General features: G+C 47.8%; 1 protein-coding gene and 1 long non-coding RNA gene across 5 annotated transcripts in view; one reads left to right on the forward strand and one right to left on the reverse strand.

Annotated features, from left to right (window-relative positions):
- The window catches only part of LOC140846247 (uncharacterized), an 88601-nt gene that overhangs the window by 20645 nt on the left and 49939 nt on the right, over positions 1-18017 (reverse strand). The window contains exons 1-2 of one of the 4 annotated variants that reach the window (XR_012125240.1): positions 1664-1773; positions 387-495 (exon numbers count right to left, since the gene is read on the reverse strand). The exons of the other annotated variants lie outside the window; for them this stretch is intronic. This is a non-coding gene — a long non-coding RNA (uncharacterized lncRNA). Of the gene's footprint in view, positions 1-386; positions 496-1663; positions 1774-18017 lie in introns of those variants that run through there. 4 annotated transcript variants of the gene reach the window in all.
- Positions 1864-18017, forward strand: part of ADCY10 (adenylate cyclase 10) — a 64283-nt gene continuing 48129 nt past the window's right edge. The window contains exons 1-8 of the mRNA XM_073221997.1: positions 1864-2001; positions 7767-7972; positions 8619-8723; positions 9809-9847; positions 10019-10162; positions 11839-12044; positions 13622-13718; positions 17384-17472. Coding sequence (XP_073078098.1) covers positions 7825-7972; positions 8619-8723; positions 9809-9847; positions 10019-10162; positions 11839-12044; positions 13622-13718; positions 17384-17472 — 828 coding nt within the window. The 5' untranslated portion in view covers positions 1864-2001; positions 7767-7824. The remainder of the gene's footprint in view (positions 2002-7766; positions 7973-8618; positions 8724-9808; positions 9848-10018; positions 10163-11838; positions 12045-13621; positions 13719-17383; positions 17473-18017) is intronic.

The raw sequence follows: 18017 nt of genomic DNA on the forward strand, positions 1-18017 counted from the left end.
TTCCTACATGGTTTCTCCTCGCCCTGCTTGATAGGCAGATTCATTGGAGCATTTAGATGCAGCCACAGGTGATCCTCCCTCCTCTTGGTTCCCAGAAGTTCCATTGGCAGACTGCCATCCCGCGCTTCCGTTTTGCCCATAAGCTCTCATCCATCCCATTATTGAATCTCAAATATTAAATAACTACTACATCTCCCACCCAAAACTCTGCCGCTGAAGCACAATCCAGTGATCAGTCCCACAACTCCTTGTCACTTAGCATTTGTATACCAGAAGTCTTTACTGGCAGTGCAGGGACTGAACACCATCAAAATACAGTGGTACAAACCACTTGATGGTCTAGTTCAGCTAAATGCTCCATCAAAATTGTCTTAACAGGTACTTACTGATGACTTCATTAGGTACGAGTTCTCAACACCAGGTCTGACAGTCCAGGGTTGCAATTCAACTCTGCCACATGGCAACTGTGAGGTCCAATTAACCTCTGTCTCTGAACTTCAGTTTTTTCAAGAGTAGAATGGGGATAGAAATGGTACTTGATAGGATTGTTGTAAAGATTAATTAAGATAAAGTTTTAACAATGCCTGGTCCTTGACAGGTGTTAAAAGTATAGAAAGTTCAAAAAATAGTAAGCTTATTAATTGAAGGTAGACCCAAAAAGCACTTTCTTAGACAAAGGAGGTTTTAATTTAGCTGCAAGAAGGCTGTACTGTGTTAAGCTATCTACACACCTTCTGAGCTAATAACTGTTGGAACTCAGCTCTCACAGGTTGAGGCAGAAAATTGGCTGCTGGTGATCTGGGGCAGGGGCAGGGTGAATGCTCAGTGAGAGAGCATTTCATTAGTCCTGTTTTTGTGGTTTGGCATTGATTTCAAAGAAACATTGACCCAGAGTATGTCAATACTGATGTTTCTCCATAGTAAACACTGTCTTTTTAAGTGGTTAAAGTGATGGTGAAAGTTTGAATCTTAAGGATTGACCTCAAAATCCAGGTTCCTCTCTATAAAAACATATTGGAGCCTGTTTTATATAATAAACAGCACAAGTATTTATTAAGACTGGCTTTCTCGCTAAAGGATCTGTTTAGTTATATGAGGTATCCTAATAATGATATTAACATTGTGTCCACAACTAACACCAGAAAATTCTCTCAACAAACATAATTAAACCTCTTTTTTTCCCTCTCTAGACAACCTTTATGTAAGATTTTGAAACAGTAAATTTTAATTTACTGGACTTAAGAATGTTCACGTTTTTTCAGGTCAGCTTTTTCAAATTCAAGTTTTACATGTGTTACTAAATGTTCATTGTAGTTGTGATACACACAACAGCTAGAAAATCAAAACAATGATTTAAGGTGTTAGAAAATATGCTGCCCTCTTCAAAACACATTTGCCAGTGTCACATTGGATGTAGAATACAAATCCAGCGCCACATTTGGGTTGTAAATTATCTTTGGGGTGAATTTGGTTAGCGGAACGTACTTGGCCACTCAGAAAGGACAGATGTGTAATTTTTCAAACAACAATCCACATCACAAACATTGAGAGGCCCTGAATGTATTATAATTCACATTTCATAGTCCTGGTAAAAGCCATGATCATTATTGACCAAAACTGGGTGCCTGCTCACCAAGGAGATCCTTGGCTTTAGGGTACTCACCCTCCACCTGGTCGGAGGGGGGCCGCGGCAGGCTCCCAACGCTTCCCCACCCCGCGGACTCCCGAGCCAGGGAGCCCCTGGCCCTCCGCGTTCGCGGGAGGGCGGCCCGGCCAATCAGAAGCCCACTCGGCGCCTGTGAAACAATGAGCTTTCAAGGAGGGTGCGGCCGTGAGAACGGCTTTTAGGCAAAATGTCCTTTCATGGGTCAGCCCTAGACAGACACGGCACTCCTGCCGCGCTCGGAATACTGCCGCCCAGTCCGCTCTCCCGTTCCCGTGCTCCTGAAAGGTCTGGTCCCTGAACTGGGCCGCGGCTTCGCAGCCTCGGGGAACGAGAAGGTACGTGGGAGGGGGCCTCTCGGTGGGCAGGACGGTTGCCAAGCTGAGGACGACGGCCGCCTCTGCGGACAAGACCGGCTTGGGAACTTAGAGCAAAGCGGCACCTGGGGCGGGGGGCCCAGGTTCATCTTGTGCACGTTTCTGTGTCATTTAAGTGAGGGCGGATCCTTGAGAGCTTGAATGTCACCCCATCCTATTTGTCCTGGCTGCCCTGGCTTTCTGGCTGACCGTCTTTATCTACCTCACGTGATACCGCCTTTTTATCTGTCCTCAGACAGCAAATGTCCACCCTGGGCTGGGGGAGGCGGGGAGGCGGGGAGGGCGGGGCGGCGCTAGAAAAGACCCTGTGGAGGAAACAAGGGCAGAACGCGGTCTCTAAAGGGGACCCTCCAAGTCAGGGCAAGACGTACCATAGACAGATCTGCAGACAGTCCACTATTTAAATAGCAAACAAGGCCCAAAGGTGTGGACACTGAGGGCCGAAACTGCACGGAGGACAGGCTGCCCTGACTACGGCGTATCAGGGACTGACACCGGCAACAGCATCCCTCTCAGCTCAGAGTACCTCCTTCTTCGTAAAAACCTGATTTTACATACGGATGGAAACAAATTAGAAGTTTCTAGAAGAGATATTTAGAGAAACAGTAATGGATATAATTCATCTTTAAATTCATCTTCATTCTTGGGTGCTGCTGAGTTTACCTTGCGCAGAATGAAACCACACACACTCTCCTTCCCGCCGGGAACTTCCAACGTGCCTCTGGTGCTCGTTCACCTTCCACGCTTTCAGATGACCCCGTTCCTGGATGCCTTGGTGCCTCCTCGGCACCCACTCCCTGTTCACACCCTCGACCGTGGTGGGATCCACCAAATAATTGAAGACAGTACCATTGCTGTGCAGTGAAAGTGCTCTAAAGTGAAATGCATCTTTTTTCTAGGTCATGAACATCCCCACTATGTCACAAGACTATACAAACGGGTTGCACATGGTTTAGTAAAAAGAACATGAACTTTCTGATCCCACAGACCTGGGCTTTTCAGCTGTGTGCGCAAAGGTGAATTAATCTGGGAATCTCAGCTTCTGTGTCAGGCCCACCTCACGGGGCTGCTTGGAGGGCTAAATGAGGCGACCTATGTAAAATGCTTCACACAGAGAGGTCTCAACAAATAAAAATTACAATGTGATATGTGCCTGTACACTGTAAATATCTTTAAGCATTTTCTGATGTGGAATTTCAGGCAGAAAATGAAATCTTGTAAAATAGAAATTTTCTGTTGTCTTCTTATGGGTGTTCATATGAAAAACTCCCAGGTGTTCATTTTAGATGTCTTCACCTTTCCAGCCCATGAACAAATAACTCTTACTCTGGTTTTCCTTGTCTGCTTGTCATCTTAGTCTCCAAATGCATCTACTTTCCTTGCCTGGAAATGAGAAACTCAGAAGTAAAGCTGTACGCTTTATTCAGAGCACAACATTGGGGTCTTAGCACCCATCTAATTCATCTTCCCGTAATACAAGGAACACCCCCAGGCAGATGGCCTCTCATGAGGAAATACAGTACTTCCTGGGACCACCAGGGTGTGGAGGTCAGCCTCACGTTGCTCAGATTTGCTTCCCGGTGGTTGCCAGCCATTGACCCTATTAATGTTTTTGGAGGAACAAAAAATAAATCTAACCCACTTTCAACACAGTGTTCAAAGTGAAGTGAAAGATTCTATACTGGGCCTGTGAGCAGGTGGGGTATTGCCAAAGCTGACAGGCTGGAAGTAGGCTTGCTGGATGAAATGTGATATTGGGGATATATTTAAGTTTAAAACAGTCACTATTCCTTTAAAATTCAAATTTAACTGGGTGTCCTATATTTTTGTTTGTTAAGTCTGGCAGTCTTACAAGTGGTAGCCAAAGAGGACAAGGTTGAGAAAGTCAAAGAGCAGCAATGAGAGAAGGGAGAACAGAGCTCTAGACCTGCTCGGTTCTGCTCAGCCCCACTCAGTCCCATCTGGGCCCCATCTCGGTCCTGTGGCCACTCGCGCACTGTGGAGGCCGCCTCAGAGCACCCATGCCTGCAGAAGCCACAGCACGGGGCTCACCTGCGCTTTATGAACTAACTCTCCCCACTGAGGAATCAAAGCCTCCTTCTCCTTCCCTCTTGAGCCTTGTCACGAACCTTCTCACTTAGCCAAACCCAGTCCCTACCTGAGGGAGAAAGAAACGCAATTCTTTGGTTAAATTCGGGGGCCTGCATTAGACTTTGCAGAAGGACCTAGTGACTTCACAACCTTCACATTTCAGCCCAAATATTTGAAGGCAACTACCGCTTTCATCCATATGTCATCCTCTCCTGACTTAACATTTTCAACCTCCCATCATTCCTCATGTTCCACAGTCCATTAATTATCTCCAAATAAAGTAGGCAGAACTAAACCCAGTGCTGCGATTAGATTTGAACATTGCTCATGTATCTTAAGATTACATTGCATCCAAATGGCCAAAAAACATATGGAAAGGTACTCAGTTTCATCGTGCCACCAGGAAAATACAAAACCACAGATACTTCCAGTTACCCAAGGTGCCTAAGATTTAGAAACATAACACATATCTTATTTGCAGAGTATAAAGTGGTAAAACTGCTTTAGAAAATTTTTTGGCAGGATCTACTAAAGCTCAAGATATGTATATCTTATGACCCACCAATTCTCCTAGGTATGCCCAGACAAAATGCATACATATGTTTACCAAAACACATGTGCAAGAAGGTTCTTAGCAGCATTATTCCTAATAGCCTAAAGCTGTGAACACCCACAGGTCAGTAGGAGAATGGACGAACCCTTTGTGGTGGAATACTATACAGCACTGAAACAAATTATCTTGATATACATACAACAACATGGATGAATAGTACAAACATTTGAGAGCCACAAAAAATAATATATTTAGTATGATTCCATTAATAGAAAGTTTAAAAGCAGGTGAAGGTGATCTCTGGTGTTTGAAATCAGGAAAGAGGTTACCCCTGGGGAGAAACGAGGGGAAGTGACTGGGAGATAGCATGGAAGGGGCTTCTGGTAACCCCATCTTTCTTGACATGAGTAGGGGTTACATGGCTTTGTCCATCAAGCTATACACTTACAAATTATGCATGGTTCTGCACATGTTATGCTTCAATAAAGTTTGTTTAAAGATAGCACTGAATTTGCAGCAAACCTAGTTTTTCACACCATATGCTTATGCATTTGATTTTGTTAAAATTCTAAAAACAGCACTTGGCATTTGTTTTGAAATTTCATTATTTCAGCCAGTTTTAAGGTCCTGATTCTATCATTCAGCACACTGGCTGTCCCTCCAGTTACACCTTTACATCCTCTAGCATACCCATGTGGCAGCCCTCACAGTGGACAGTCTAGCACGAATCAGTGTCCTCTAGGTAGGGTTGTTATCCAGCTAACTATATTTTTATCACTCCTATAATTTTCTATTTTACCCACAAGGATGTGAGAAATTTGGCCAAATGCCTTGTTAACATTAAGATATACTTTATCTACAGCATTCTTTTGATTTAAAGCTTAATAACTCTTCAAAAAATGAAACAAAGCTAGTTTGCCCTGGCTCTGAATCCAGCTTTACTCCTTTTAATCACCTTTTGCTGATATAAGTGTCCATATATTATCAAATATTTATAATATCACAAATATCTCTGCTCTCTCTCTCCCACTGCCCAAATGGTAGGATTGTACTTTCACACGTATTGAAATTAAATGTGTCCACATAGCTTGCTTTGGCCAGTGTCATATGAGTGGAAGTGAACCATGTCTGCTCTGAGAGGACACTTTAAGAATGCGTCTACCCCACCAAATCCTCTCCTCCTGTCTTGGCAGCCAGAATGCCAGCCTGGCTCCCAGAGTGACAGAGCCTCTGCCAGCCTACAGTGGACATGTAGCATCAGCAAGAAATGAACATGAGATAAGCCTTTATTATTTCATCCCACTGAGATTTTGGGCTCATTTATTAATGAAGCATAACCTAGCTTACACTGACTGATACATCCTACTGACCATTCTGTGTTTTCTGGAATCCACGTGTAACCTCATCTTTTGAAATTCGGAAGAAAATGTTCCCATCTCCATTTTTCAACCCATCTCTTATTCTCCATTATTTTTTGAGATGACTGACATTATATCTGTCAGTTCTTCTGGGATTTGTGCACATGGGTTATCTGGGGCTGGCTACTTGAATTTGTTTAAAATGACTGAGTGCTTTATCATTATTTATTTATCTTGGACTTCCACTCTGTCTTAGCAATGTATGTTACACTTTTCAGTTCTCCATAGGGCAGAAGGCAGAAAGAAAAGAAGAACTGTGTAGTACATTGTATTTAAGCTTTGACCTTATTCTTCTTAATTTCCTTGCTTTCAATAAAGCTGAAAAATCCCCCTAGGTTTCCTTAATTTCAGCACTTTTCCTAAGTTTCAGCTCATTCTAGGGATTCAGTTTTCTCACACCCTTCTTATAAGCTCATATAACAATTGCCAAATTCATTGTCTGAAATCATTTGATTGATTTTCCTGTTATCTCTTGACTGTTCCTGGTATATCCTATGGTTTTTATTGTGTTTTTAATGCTGCTTTTTTTTTTAAGACCTTGGTTACCTGTTTCCCTACCTTTTATTTATTTCGTAACATTTGAGTTTCTCAGGGCTTTTCTTCTTCAATGTTATCTAATAGTTAATACTCAGTACTCACTTTTAGAGGTTTGTCTAAATTTTAAAGTTTGTTAAATATACTGTTTTCCCTGATTTAAAAGGAAAAAAATGGCTCCTTAAGTTTAATATATCTGTTAATGGTCCCACGTTTTCCTTCTGACCCTCTTATGTACCCAGCACAACCCATGTCTGGTTGAAATCACTGACCAGTGCCTTTCTGTCGGTTGGTGACAGTTCCTCAATAAAAAAAAAAATTCTCTTATTATCTGTGGAATATTCTCATATTCCAAGAACTCAGATTGCTCTGCAAAAGCTGGGGATGCTACTCCTGTTCAGGGTGGCAGAGTATGATTTTTACAACATCCAGGCATGGGCATTTAATGGGCCCCAGAAGCTAATGGAAGGTCTTAGGAAATCCTAGTTTTCTTAGAACCAACAGGGTAACAAATTAAAATTTCAAGATTACCTTCCACTTAACAGTTTAAAGCCTTACACACACACACACACACACACACACACACACACACACACACACACAGACACACACACACACAGACACCCTTTTAATTCTTTTCCTCTATTTAAGGCTATACTTCAATACACTTTATCTCTTGCTATATATAATATTCCACATTGCCATTTACCTTAATATAAACATTCACACATATAAACTCTCATCTACACATTTTTTTCCCAAAAAGGAGAGAGAAAAGATGGGTAAGCAGAAGGAAGGGATGGGGGAGACGAGGCGTGAGGACAGAGCGGGGCTCCCAGCCTTTCCCATGGGGCTGGCCCGAACAGGCGGGCCCTCTCGGCTACCCCCTCGCACCCCATCCTGTTTGTGATGTGCTCATTACATGGCAGCTGCTCAGGGCTGGAGGCCTAAAGTGTGAGGGGTTCTCTGCCTAGAAAATTCGCCCTTATAAAGTACGGCTCGAAGCCTCAGGCACTGTCGTCAATCCATCTCTCAAAGCGGTAGCCCCAGGTTAGGAAAAGGGGAGAAGAAATGGGAGAGTGAGCGAATGCATGTGTCAGAGGCCCTCCATTCTCGGCCTTTCTTTCTAGAAGGTCTATCTGGGGACTCTTTGCTGTGACCAGAAGCCCCTGAACACTGGCCTTGAGCATGAACACCCAGGGAGAAGACTCACAGCACAGGGCCATCGTCCGAATAGCAGCCCACTTGCCGGACCTCATCGTCTACCGGCCTTTCTCCCCAGAGCTGCCTTCTGTGGACCATTTTGACGGGGTCTTGATGTTCGTGGATATTTCAGGCGAGTGCAACAGAGCTGCTTCATGTGGGTGGACACCTGGCTCTCCCGGAAGCCCGACTGCACAGCGCGCCTGCCCTTTCTGAGCTTGTGCACCGCCGTGGCGGACGTCCCTGCCAGGCAAACAGGGAGGAGGGCCTATGGGCAGGGCCGCTCTCATCTGCCCTTACTCAGTGTGTCGCAGTCGTAGGCAAATCTGCACGATGCCCACATCCCACGCCTGGGAACTCAGGCTCCAGTTCCCGGCCCCAAACTCACCCACCCGACTCCCCAAACCCCACCCCTGTTCCAGGCCACACTGGCCTCAGGAAATGGTCTTTCCAGGTGGTGTTCACATCTTAACAGCAAACTTGCCACCTCTTCAAAGGTGTCTGAATTCTGTGTTTTCACTGTTTGGGGATGGGAGTTCTACAGCCTGTCAAAGGAACTGCAGTCATCTCAGTATAAGTTGAGAAATTTGGAGGAAAGAGGATTCTGACGTCTTTTCCTGACCTTAGAAGAGTAAATAGAGATAGCAGAGACTGCATATCTGATAGCTGACCAGCCACAAAGACCATTAAGAAGAAACCCACTGCTCCCCAGCACGCTCTTTTCCTGACTATTTGGTTCCCCCAAGGGGCCAAGGAAACCTGTTGTACGTTTATTACAGGCTTTACTGAAATGACAGAGAAGTTCAGCAGAGCCATGTACATGGACCGCGGGGCCGAACAGCTGGTGGAGATCCTCAACTACCACATCAGCGCAATCGTGGAGAGTGAGTGTCCCTCCCCATGGGCTCCTGGCTTACGTGCATCTCAATTCCTTGTTTCCCTGCACTGATCCGTTATGACCTCACAGAGCACTATTCCTCAGCACTCTTTAATTTCTCCATGAAATGTGCACGAAACCAGTCTTTCTTGAAGTACAGTACAAGTGAGGGGATGTCACCTGCCCCGCCAATACAGACTATGGGCGCCAAAGGACGCTTGGCATGAATCAGTTAAATGACTGAATTAGATACCGTTTGTAAGGACCTGGGGTAGTACATTCAGGGACAGTCACTGGCTCCAAGTCTCGCATCAGAGCCCGGACGCAGGCACTGAGAGAAGGCCGTAGGGACAGCTGGGGACGCGTGGTCTCGGCCGTGCGTCTCCTGATGCTGGCTTCTGAGGCACGGACAGGGGACGGAGAAGTTCGGTCCCTTCTCAGTCTCTGCCTTCCACCTTGCCGCACCAGTACTTCAAACTGCTCATGAGGAAGCGGACTTACTGATCAAGGTGAACTCGGACCTACCCTTTCCTCGGGCGCTGAGTTTCCTGGTCATGTCTGAGCATCGCCCACTGGACAAACCTCGGAGCTCCTTTAAAGCAGAAACTCTCAGATGCCTTTCTGCATCCCACTCGGCACAACTGTGCTCAACAAATTTGTGATGATGCATAAAGAGGGGGGGAAAGATGCCCATTTCTGTCAGAAAGCCCAAACAGAGTGCAGATTACAGGAAAACCCCAGCTCATCACAGATGTCTCCCAATTTGCTGATTCTGGAGGGATCCGGTCGCTCGTTGCCCCGGGCTCCCTCTGGGGGGCAGGGGGTAGGCAGCTGTCCTGGGCCTCGTTGCGGCCCCACCTCCTCCTTTCCAGTCTCTTCCAGTCCGCAGCAGCCCAGCACCCCGCTCAGTGCGCCCCGCAGGAGGGGACCTCGGGCGGGTGGGGCGCCCCGTCTGCGGTGGCACCTGCGGCGTAAGCCCCTTCTCAGAGCTGAGGTGCTCTTGGCCTGGTTTCCATTCCACTGACGAAGGAATTCATTCCATGAGTTTTCAGAACGCAGGGTTTGACTTCCCTTCTTTCCCTCCTTCCTCAGAAGTGTTGAATTTTGGAGGAGACATCTTAAAGTTTGCAGGTACGGGCTCCCGGCGGTGGGGTCGGGGTGGGGGCCCCAAGCTCCCGGCAGGCAGCCCGGAAGGGACGGCGCCGGCCCGAGGCGTGGGCAGGGCGGCCCCTGGATGGCTGGCCCCAGGGGCAGATCCACCCCAGGGCAGGTCCAGAGGCCCCGTGTGTCTGTCACTCCAAGGCGACGCGCTGCTGGCCATCTGGAAGGTGGGGCGGGAGCGGCTGAAAGGCACCATCACGGTGGCGGTGAAGTGCAGCCTGGAGGTCCACCGGCTGCTTGAGGCCCAGGAGCCCAAGGAAGGCCTGGACGTCCGAGTTAAGATAGGTAAGCCTTTGAGAGAGAAGAGGTGCCACCCGTTTGGATGCAGGCTGGCTCCTGAGGCATCTCTCCCGAAGAGAAACGGCAGAACGCGTGGCTCGGCCCCACATCATGGCTTGAGCTTTAGGGTCAGGCTGACCCGAATGTGATTTGGGGCGGCCTCATTGCCCAGCTGAGGCCTCAAGCCCATCCTGGTACCTACTCACAGGCTCTTGCAAAAAGTCAGTTCGACTAGTTAGGGTGTTACTGGCACCCAGTCTCCATGGGCACTGTCGCTGTCACTGCTATTATTCACAAGTCTTGGCGCTGTCCACAGTGGGTACTGTCCACACAAGTAGCTGGTGACCATGTAAATTGAGCAGTGTCCTAAGACCAGGGATCCCCTACCACAAGGAACACTTTCCAGGTCACCTGCCCCACAGACAGAGGCCCCACAAGTCCCTGCGTGTAATATGATTACATGCACTTCCACACTGGCTGTGGGCATCACACATGCTAGGCCATTTCTGCTTCGCCACAGTCCTGAGGTAGGGGCATCGTGTGGCTGTTCCACAGCTGAGGAAGGGGTTCTGAGAGGTGTGACAAGCCACAGGTGGTGCGTTGGTGTTAGCTGCCACCTAAGGACACTTTGTAAACATAGACTTCCGCATTATCAGTGGTGATCCAGTTAGCAGCTTCTCAGCTTTCTTTTGGTTATTGAAAAGGTCCAAGTTAAATCTTTTGTTGAATAAAATCAAAATCATTGTGATACTGAGTATTTTTCCCAAGTGAGCAGCTAGCAAGTCTGATGTATTATCTTTCTTGGGAATGAGGGGACACAAACCCTCCGTGTGCCTGCTGATGGGCTGGCACTTTGTGCACTGAGCTGAGCTTCAGTGTGTTTCAGAGGGAAACAGATTGTGTGTGTCTGTGCAACCATGTGTATGTACAACTGTGTGTGTATACAACCATTGTGTATATATGCAACTATATGCATATATATATATACAACCGTGTGTGTCCATATATCTTGGTGAATCAGCATTGACAAATCAACACAGAGAATAGCAAAGATAAAAAACAAGTTAGGGTTAATCACAGTTGTTTAAAAGAACCGTGTGTCACTTACACTCATTTACACCTGCGTTTAGTGTGCGTGTCATTCTTTCTTATTTTCTCTCCTGTTGCTCCGGGACCAAACCCTTCAGCTCCCACTTTCAAAACAATTTGAGGATGTGTGGCAGGGCCACCTGACCCTCACATGGCAGGGACACCTGGTTCTTTTCCCTGTGGCGGGGCCACCTGACATTCACGTGCCTTCCCCTTTTCCTCACCTTCCCCTCTGACTGTTGCCTGAACTTCCACTCACAAGGTTTCTTTTTAGTCAAAGCTTCCATGTCTGACAAAAGGCAAATCTTCCCCCAGCCAGGATCAATAAAGTTGTTCTCGGTTGCCATCAGTATAATAAACTAGGGCAACAGCCGTCACAGAAGGGTGAAAACTAGTAGCTGACTTCTAGGTTCAGGAGAAGCGCTCTGGAAAGCCCGGCTCAGAGGAGGCAGTCTCTGCTTTCTGTGTGAAATCTTAGAAATTAGAGTTTGCTCTGACATAGTAGTCACAGCAAGATTCTAGTTTTTCCAGGAACTGATGCTGGGGAATGGCCCAGACCTCCTTGTGTGAACCTATCCTTGCCTTCTGGCCAGGCCTGGCCGCTGGCCACATCACCATGTTGGTCTTTGGAGATAAAACACACAACCACTTCGTGATGGCCGGCCAGGTGGTAGAAGATGTGCGCCTCGCACAGAACATGGCACAGATGAACGACATCATTCTGTCCCCAAACTGCTGGCAGCTCTGTGACCGCAGCATGATTGAGATCGAGAGGATTCCAAATGAGAGGGCAGTTAAGGTGGGTATGAGGCTGAGCCTGGGACCGCGCCAGGGCCCGTGAGAGAGGACCCCAGGGCTGGGGACTCGGGCAGTGTGAGCAGTTAGACTGGGTGAGCCTGAGAGGAAGCACCTGGCATCTCTGTGGCAGCCATGGATGTGGGCCCTGGGTACCGAGGTGGCCAGGGTGGGGGGGGGCTAGTGCCTTTGCTTAAGAGGCAGGAGGGCTCCCCAGCTGCTCCCTAGAAGCAGAGGCTGTAGTTTGGAGCTCAGCCACGGCCTCCACACCCTCCTAACTCAGGGCAGGGGAGCCCGGAGGTGGGGGCTGGCGGCGAGCAGGGCCAGCCGAGTCTGGGAGGGAAGAGAGACATGTGACCCTGCCTCGTAGAAAACACTGTGCTTAAGCGGAAGACTGACCCTAAACAGAACTGTCCTTGGGACGCAGCCGGTGCAGAGAAACTGCTCTGAGGGCACACCTGGGAGGGAAGGGCCTGCTGCCAGCCGACAGGCAGGCACACAGGGGAGAAGAGAATGCACGGGAGGCTGGCCACAAAAAGGGGCTTCCCCAGAGTGCCTGCCCTCAGGTCCCTGCCTCGCCCTCCCCTCCAGACCCAGACCTAGCTGGCTAACACAGCGCCCATCCCCATCTTCGATCATTCATTATGCCTTTAAAACCTGTTGTAGTTTTTCATTTATTTTAGACTCACCAAAATGTTAAAAAATAAGTTTGCATTTATCCCTTACCCAGTTTCCCGAATGTTAGCATAAGTAGAGTGCAAGAGTCAAAACCAGAAAACCAGTACTGGCCAAGATTGTTCACTAAGTAAAGACCTAAATGTGGACCGCGCCAGGTGTCCCGCTAATGCCCTCTGTGGAGCAGTCTGGGACTCCGTCGGCAACCTCACACCACTGCCTCGCAACATCTGCCGCTGTTACTTGGTCCCCTGAGAGCTGTGACAGAGGCCTTCAGCTGTTCTGTGTCTTTGATGACCTGGATGCTTAAGAATTCTTGAGTATCAGTCAATTATTTGGTTGAATGTCCCTGCATATGGTTTTGCCTGGTGGTTTCTCACTGTTGGATAAGGTTATCCATTTAGAGAAGATAAACGGGGGGCAAGAACACCCTAGGAGTGGGGCTGGGCCAGGGTCCATGAATCATGCCATAGGTTTGTGATTTAATGTGAATCTCCTTATTGGTGATGTTCCTAATGCCTTTCTGGGCACCAGGCCCTCCTAATGGATGAGAAAGAAGTGATGTATAATTTAACCAGGTTTCATTTAAGTCAAAATGTTATGGGAGAGAAAAAAAAGAAGTTCCAGGAATGGGAAAGCATACAGTGTAGCCCTGGAATAGCTGTATCTGGCAAGATACTGAAGGTCGAGGTCGTGATGACTAATCGGAGAGGTTTTTTAATATAATGGCACCCAAATGAAATGCCTCCTTTGGTTAAGTGTGCCCGCCTCTGTTTATCATGTCCTTCAAACACATATCACGACATTTCAAAAGCACGCTCCCTGCCCTTTGTGCTAAGAAACTACATTCAAAGGACCAGACAGCCCTCAGAATGACCAAAATCATCTCTTTTTTTAAAAATTTAGGTTACGTTCTTAAAAACACCCCCTTCCTTTAACTTCGATGAATTTTTCACCAACTGTATGACTTTCATGGATTATTACCCATCTGGTGACCACAAAAGTAAGTACCCTCCATGGATGGGAGCCTTCACCTCTACCTGTGGTCTGCAGGGTCTTACAGCAAAGCCACGGGCTCGTGCTGAGTGCTGGCCCCCCAGAGTAGGCCGCAGGCCCTAGCCCACAAAGGGGACCTCCTTCCCATTGCCCACAGCAGTGATCAGAAGTGCCCCCTCCCAGGCCCCCTACCCCTGCCTGGCAATGGCTCTTTCCCTTACCTTCCAAATGTATAAGTCTCCCCCTTGACAAAAGAAAAAACTTCTACGAACCTTACTTTTCCCTCCTACCCTTCACCGCCGAGCTTCCCAGAAGACTAACTGTATGTCTGTGCCTCTTGCATCCTCTGACGGACTTTTTTGCCCCAAAAGCATTGGTCACATGCACTTCAGGGGGCATGTGTCCACCCACTCTTCGGTCCTGAGCCCTGACATCTGATTGGCTGGGGCCACATGGTCAGCCTTGTTTAGGGGGAGGAGGGAGAAGGCCCAGAGTCGGCCTGGAACAGGGGGCCGGATGACTGGACACACCACACGTCCAGGCAGACAGGACATACACAGGGACATGGAAGTTATCTCAGCTTCTGTCTGCTGACGTGGCGACCCAGGCACATGGGGCTCTGTCTTGGGGCTAGAAATTTATTGCAGCAACGTCTAAACTCTAGGCTACTCATCTTTCCCTAAAAACGGTTTCTTCCTCCAAACTAGATACTTCAGAAACACCTTTGAATCATTCTTTTTTCTCATCATTACCTTCAGTAAAGGGCTCTGCAGGCCAGGTTGGGCGTTGACATGGCGCCTTGTACTCCTGAGGCCGGCTGCCTGGAGTCGGCCGGGTGCTCGGGCTGCGTCCTCTACGAGACCCCCTTCAGCTGACGCCACTGGCTCTGGGACCACCAGGCCACCAGCTCTTCCGACCAACTTCCGCAAACCCAGGGGTGCTCACAAAGCCCTCAGGCCCCATGATTCATCGGAGGGACTCAGAGAACTCAGGAAGGGACTATGCTTCTGTTACAGTTTGACTGTAAAGGACACAAACGAGAAGCAGCCAGATAAACGCACATATAAAGACACAAATAAGACACATAAGGCCTCCAAGAATTCCACACGAGGTCTCTGCACCCTTAGGACACATCACTGTCCCTGCACATCGGTGTCTGATTCCTAACAGGGAAAGCTCACCCAAGCTTTGGGTGCCTGGCATTTTTACTGGGGTTTTAGTGAGTAGGCATGATCGACCGAACCACTGGCAGTGTGACGAGCTCCACGTCCAGCCCCTTCCCCTGCGCAGAGGTCAGGAGTGCAGGCCCTTCCTCACCTGGGGCTCAAAGTCCAGCCCTCTCATCCTGTGGTTGGGTTTTCCCTGTGACCAGCCCTGACCCTGGTCCTCTCATTAGCATAAACAGGTGCGGGCCAAAGGGCCCACCTCGATAATGGAGACAATACCACGACTCGGGGAATTCCAAAGATTTAGCATTCACTTCCCAGGGGCAAGGAGCAGACCAGCCAAATTCTTTATTCTGCCACAGGCACAGGTGACCTGTAATCATGGCCACTGTAAAGATCTAGGCCTTTGCCACGACGCCAGCTCTCGCCCTGCGCTCCTTGCCTGTCTCCAGCTCCGGTGGGTGTCATTTCTTCTTAGTCTCCAACACCCACCTGGGACTGGAGCTCAGCGCGGTCCGCACCAGTCCTTCACCATGCTGTGTGCATTCTCCACTTGGCCTCCTCGGTTCCCTCTGCTAGGCACGCCCTCCTCAACCCTAATAAAATGCCCTAAGCCATCCAAGGTCCAGTGAAATCCCTCATTTTCCTGTGAGCCCCTTTCTGATTAAACCCACTCCTATCGACCACTGCTTCCTCTGAATCTCTCTGGCTCTTACAATCTGTTAGCTCATTTAGCCCAACTTTTTTTTCTATTTAACCTTTCCACACATAAATATTTGGATATCCAATGAGTCAGCACCTGCAGGAGAAGGCCCTCATTTCCTGCATAGTGCCAAGCGTGGTGTTTTGAATGTATTAGATTTTGAATATATTCAATAAACACTTGAAAATTAAATGTGGTTGATTTATATCCCATTCAGACCTCATTTTTATTTCTCATCTCATTTTCCCCCCACATTCTCATTATTCTCGTCCCTGCTGAAAACCTGTCATCACTTTTTCTCCCTGATTTTTTGACATCTTCAAGCTCATTCCTACCTCCTCCTATCAGTCTATTCCAGAGTATGGAACGATCAGCCATTAGAGTGAAGGAAACCGTTAGGCGGGCGTTGTGTATTTTCCTCAGTTCTCGTCCCCAACACAACAAAGAACTGAAGGGCAGAGACACAGTAGTGAAGCAGAGGAAAAGTTAGTTAGTTACTTAAAGAGAGAAAACGTACAGGCAACCTCAGGGAGGAGAAGCACCTTGAAAGGTTTAAGTTTTATTTAAAGAGAGAATTGTACCCTCAGAGAAAGGGGAACGTGGGCTACTTCTGAGAGAGAGGCACACAGAAAGATTGGGGAAAAGTTAAAGTTACGCACTTACAAAGTATGGGCGACCTCAGAGACAGGAGCGCACTGAAAGGTTGAGGGTTCCCCCTTTCAAGGGTTTTTCAGGAATGTGACCCAGGGCTGGGGGTACAGACTTGTTAAGTGGGCCCCAAACATTCAAATCAACTTAACACAAGAAATTTACTGCTCTGATTTCTCCCTGAGATACCCGCTTCTTGGCCTGGGAGCATATCAAACAAGACTGCCTGCCCAGCCCCCAAGGTGGGCTGAGTTATTGTCTGTTTGCTAAAGAGTAAGTTAAGCATGGTACTTCTTAACTTCCTGGGTTTTTTGGCTTTAAGGTGGAATCTTCTGTCTTTAGTATGCTGTTTATAGCTGGGCCTTTTAGCAGGAAGGCTAAAGTAAATCTTACAATGACATGATCTAATTGACACGATGAACACATGGGCCTGTGCTCACATACTTTCCTTTATCTGGGGAATATTCAAACATTCCAGGCCAAGTTGCTCCTGGCTTTCTGAGCTTTAACTGATCAACTCATTAACTCTTGTGTCTTTTCTGGGCTTCTAGTTTTAACTGGTTAACTTTTTGAGCCCCTTGTAGTAGCCTTTACTGGCCTTAATTATCTCTCCCCACCTCACTCATATCTGTTTTCCTGCCTAACAGAAACCGCAGAGGTTAGGAAACCCCACTGCTCAAGGAAACAGGAGACAATGGGGCAGTGAGGTGACTTATCCAGGGCCACCCAGTGAGCTGGTGTCAAACCTGGGGGCAGAAGCCACTCTCCTAAATCTTTCTCCTGCTGCTCTTTCAATTCCATCATCCCCTTCATCCATCGCCATCGCCCTCTGCTGTCACCCTCATGTTTTTTCCCATCATCTCTGGCAATAGTTTCAGCTCAAGTCTGCAGGTAAAAATCTCTCCAAGTTCCAAAGTGAGACAACAATTAGAACAGGGTTTTAAGCTACAGGAACTGAATTTTGGGAAGCCTGCAACCTCCAAGAGCTTCGCATTGGATGTCCTTGGCCCTATCGGCCACTAGGTGTCCCAGAGTCCCCTGACGGAACTGGGAAGACCACTGCCCAAGGGAGTGGGGGCAGGGAGGCCCCTCTCCTGCGCCAGCTGCAGCACCAAGCCACCCTTTCTGACCCTTCTCCTCTGCCTGCCCTCTTAGGCCTGCTGAGGCTCACGTGCAAACTGGAGTCGGATCCTGAACTGGAGCTGTCCCTACAAAAGTATCTGATGGACAGCATATTGAAGCAGGTATTTTCATAATTTGATTTATCGGTTTTTGGGCTGTTAGGGATCTTGGACAGCTGGAAAGATCAAGAAAACCAGTAGCTAGAAAAATGTTTCATTGAAATAAAAAGAGGTGAGGCTGACATTCTCCATATGTAGGTAACTATAAATTTATTGCTCAAATTAGGACACTTCTAAGAGTTAGAGACACTGTGACAACAGGCATAACTAGGACTGGGTTGCCTTACACAGCTGGGCAGCCTGGAAGTGCCCCAAGCAGAGAGGAACCAGTGGTCATGCTTTGTGCATGATGCAGAGCGGGGCAAATGTCGAGTGGCTGGGCACTGGCACATATTTGTCCAAGTCGCTTCCATTAGCTCGTGAGCTTTGAAAGTTAACCACACAGAGAATCAGAAGGCTCAGAACTACCTCCACTACGTAAAATTTTCTTTTCATTCACCTAGATCTAAGCTCTGTCAAATGTGTTAATCCATGTGAATTATAACTACCTACCTCTCAGAGCTCACCACATGCCACGCTCTCTGCTGCTTCGTGTTTTTCTTCTTCAC

The sequence above is a fragment of the Manis javanica genome, chromosome 14, assembly GCF_040802235.1.
Source record: "Manis javanica isolate MJ-LG chromosome 14, MJ_LKY, whole genome shotgun sequence".
NCBI classification, from domain to species: Eukaryota; Metazoa; Chordata; class Mammalia; order Pholidota; family Manidae; genus Manis; species Manis javanica.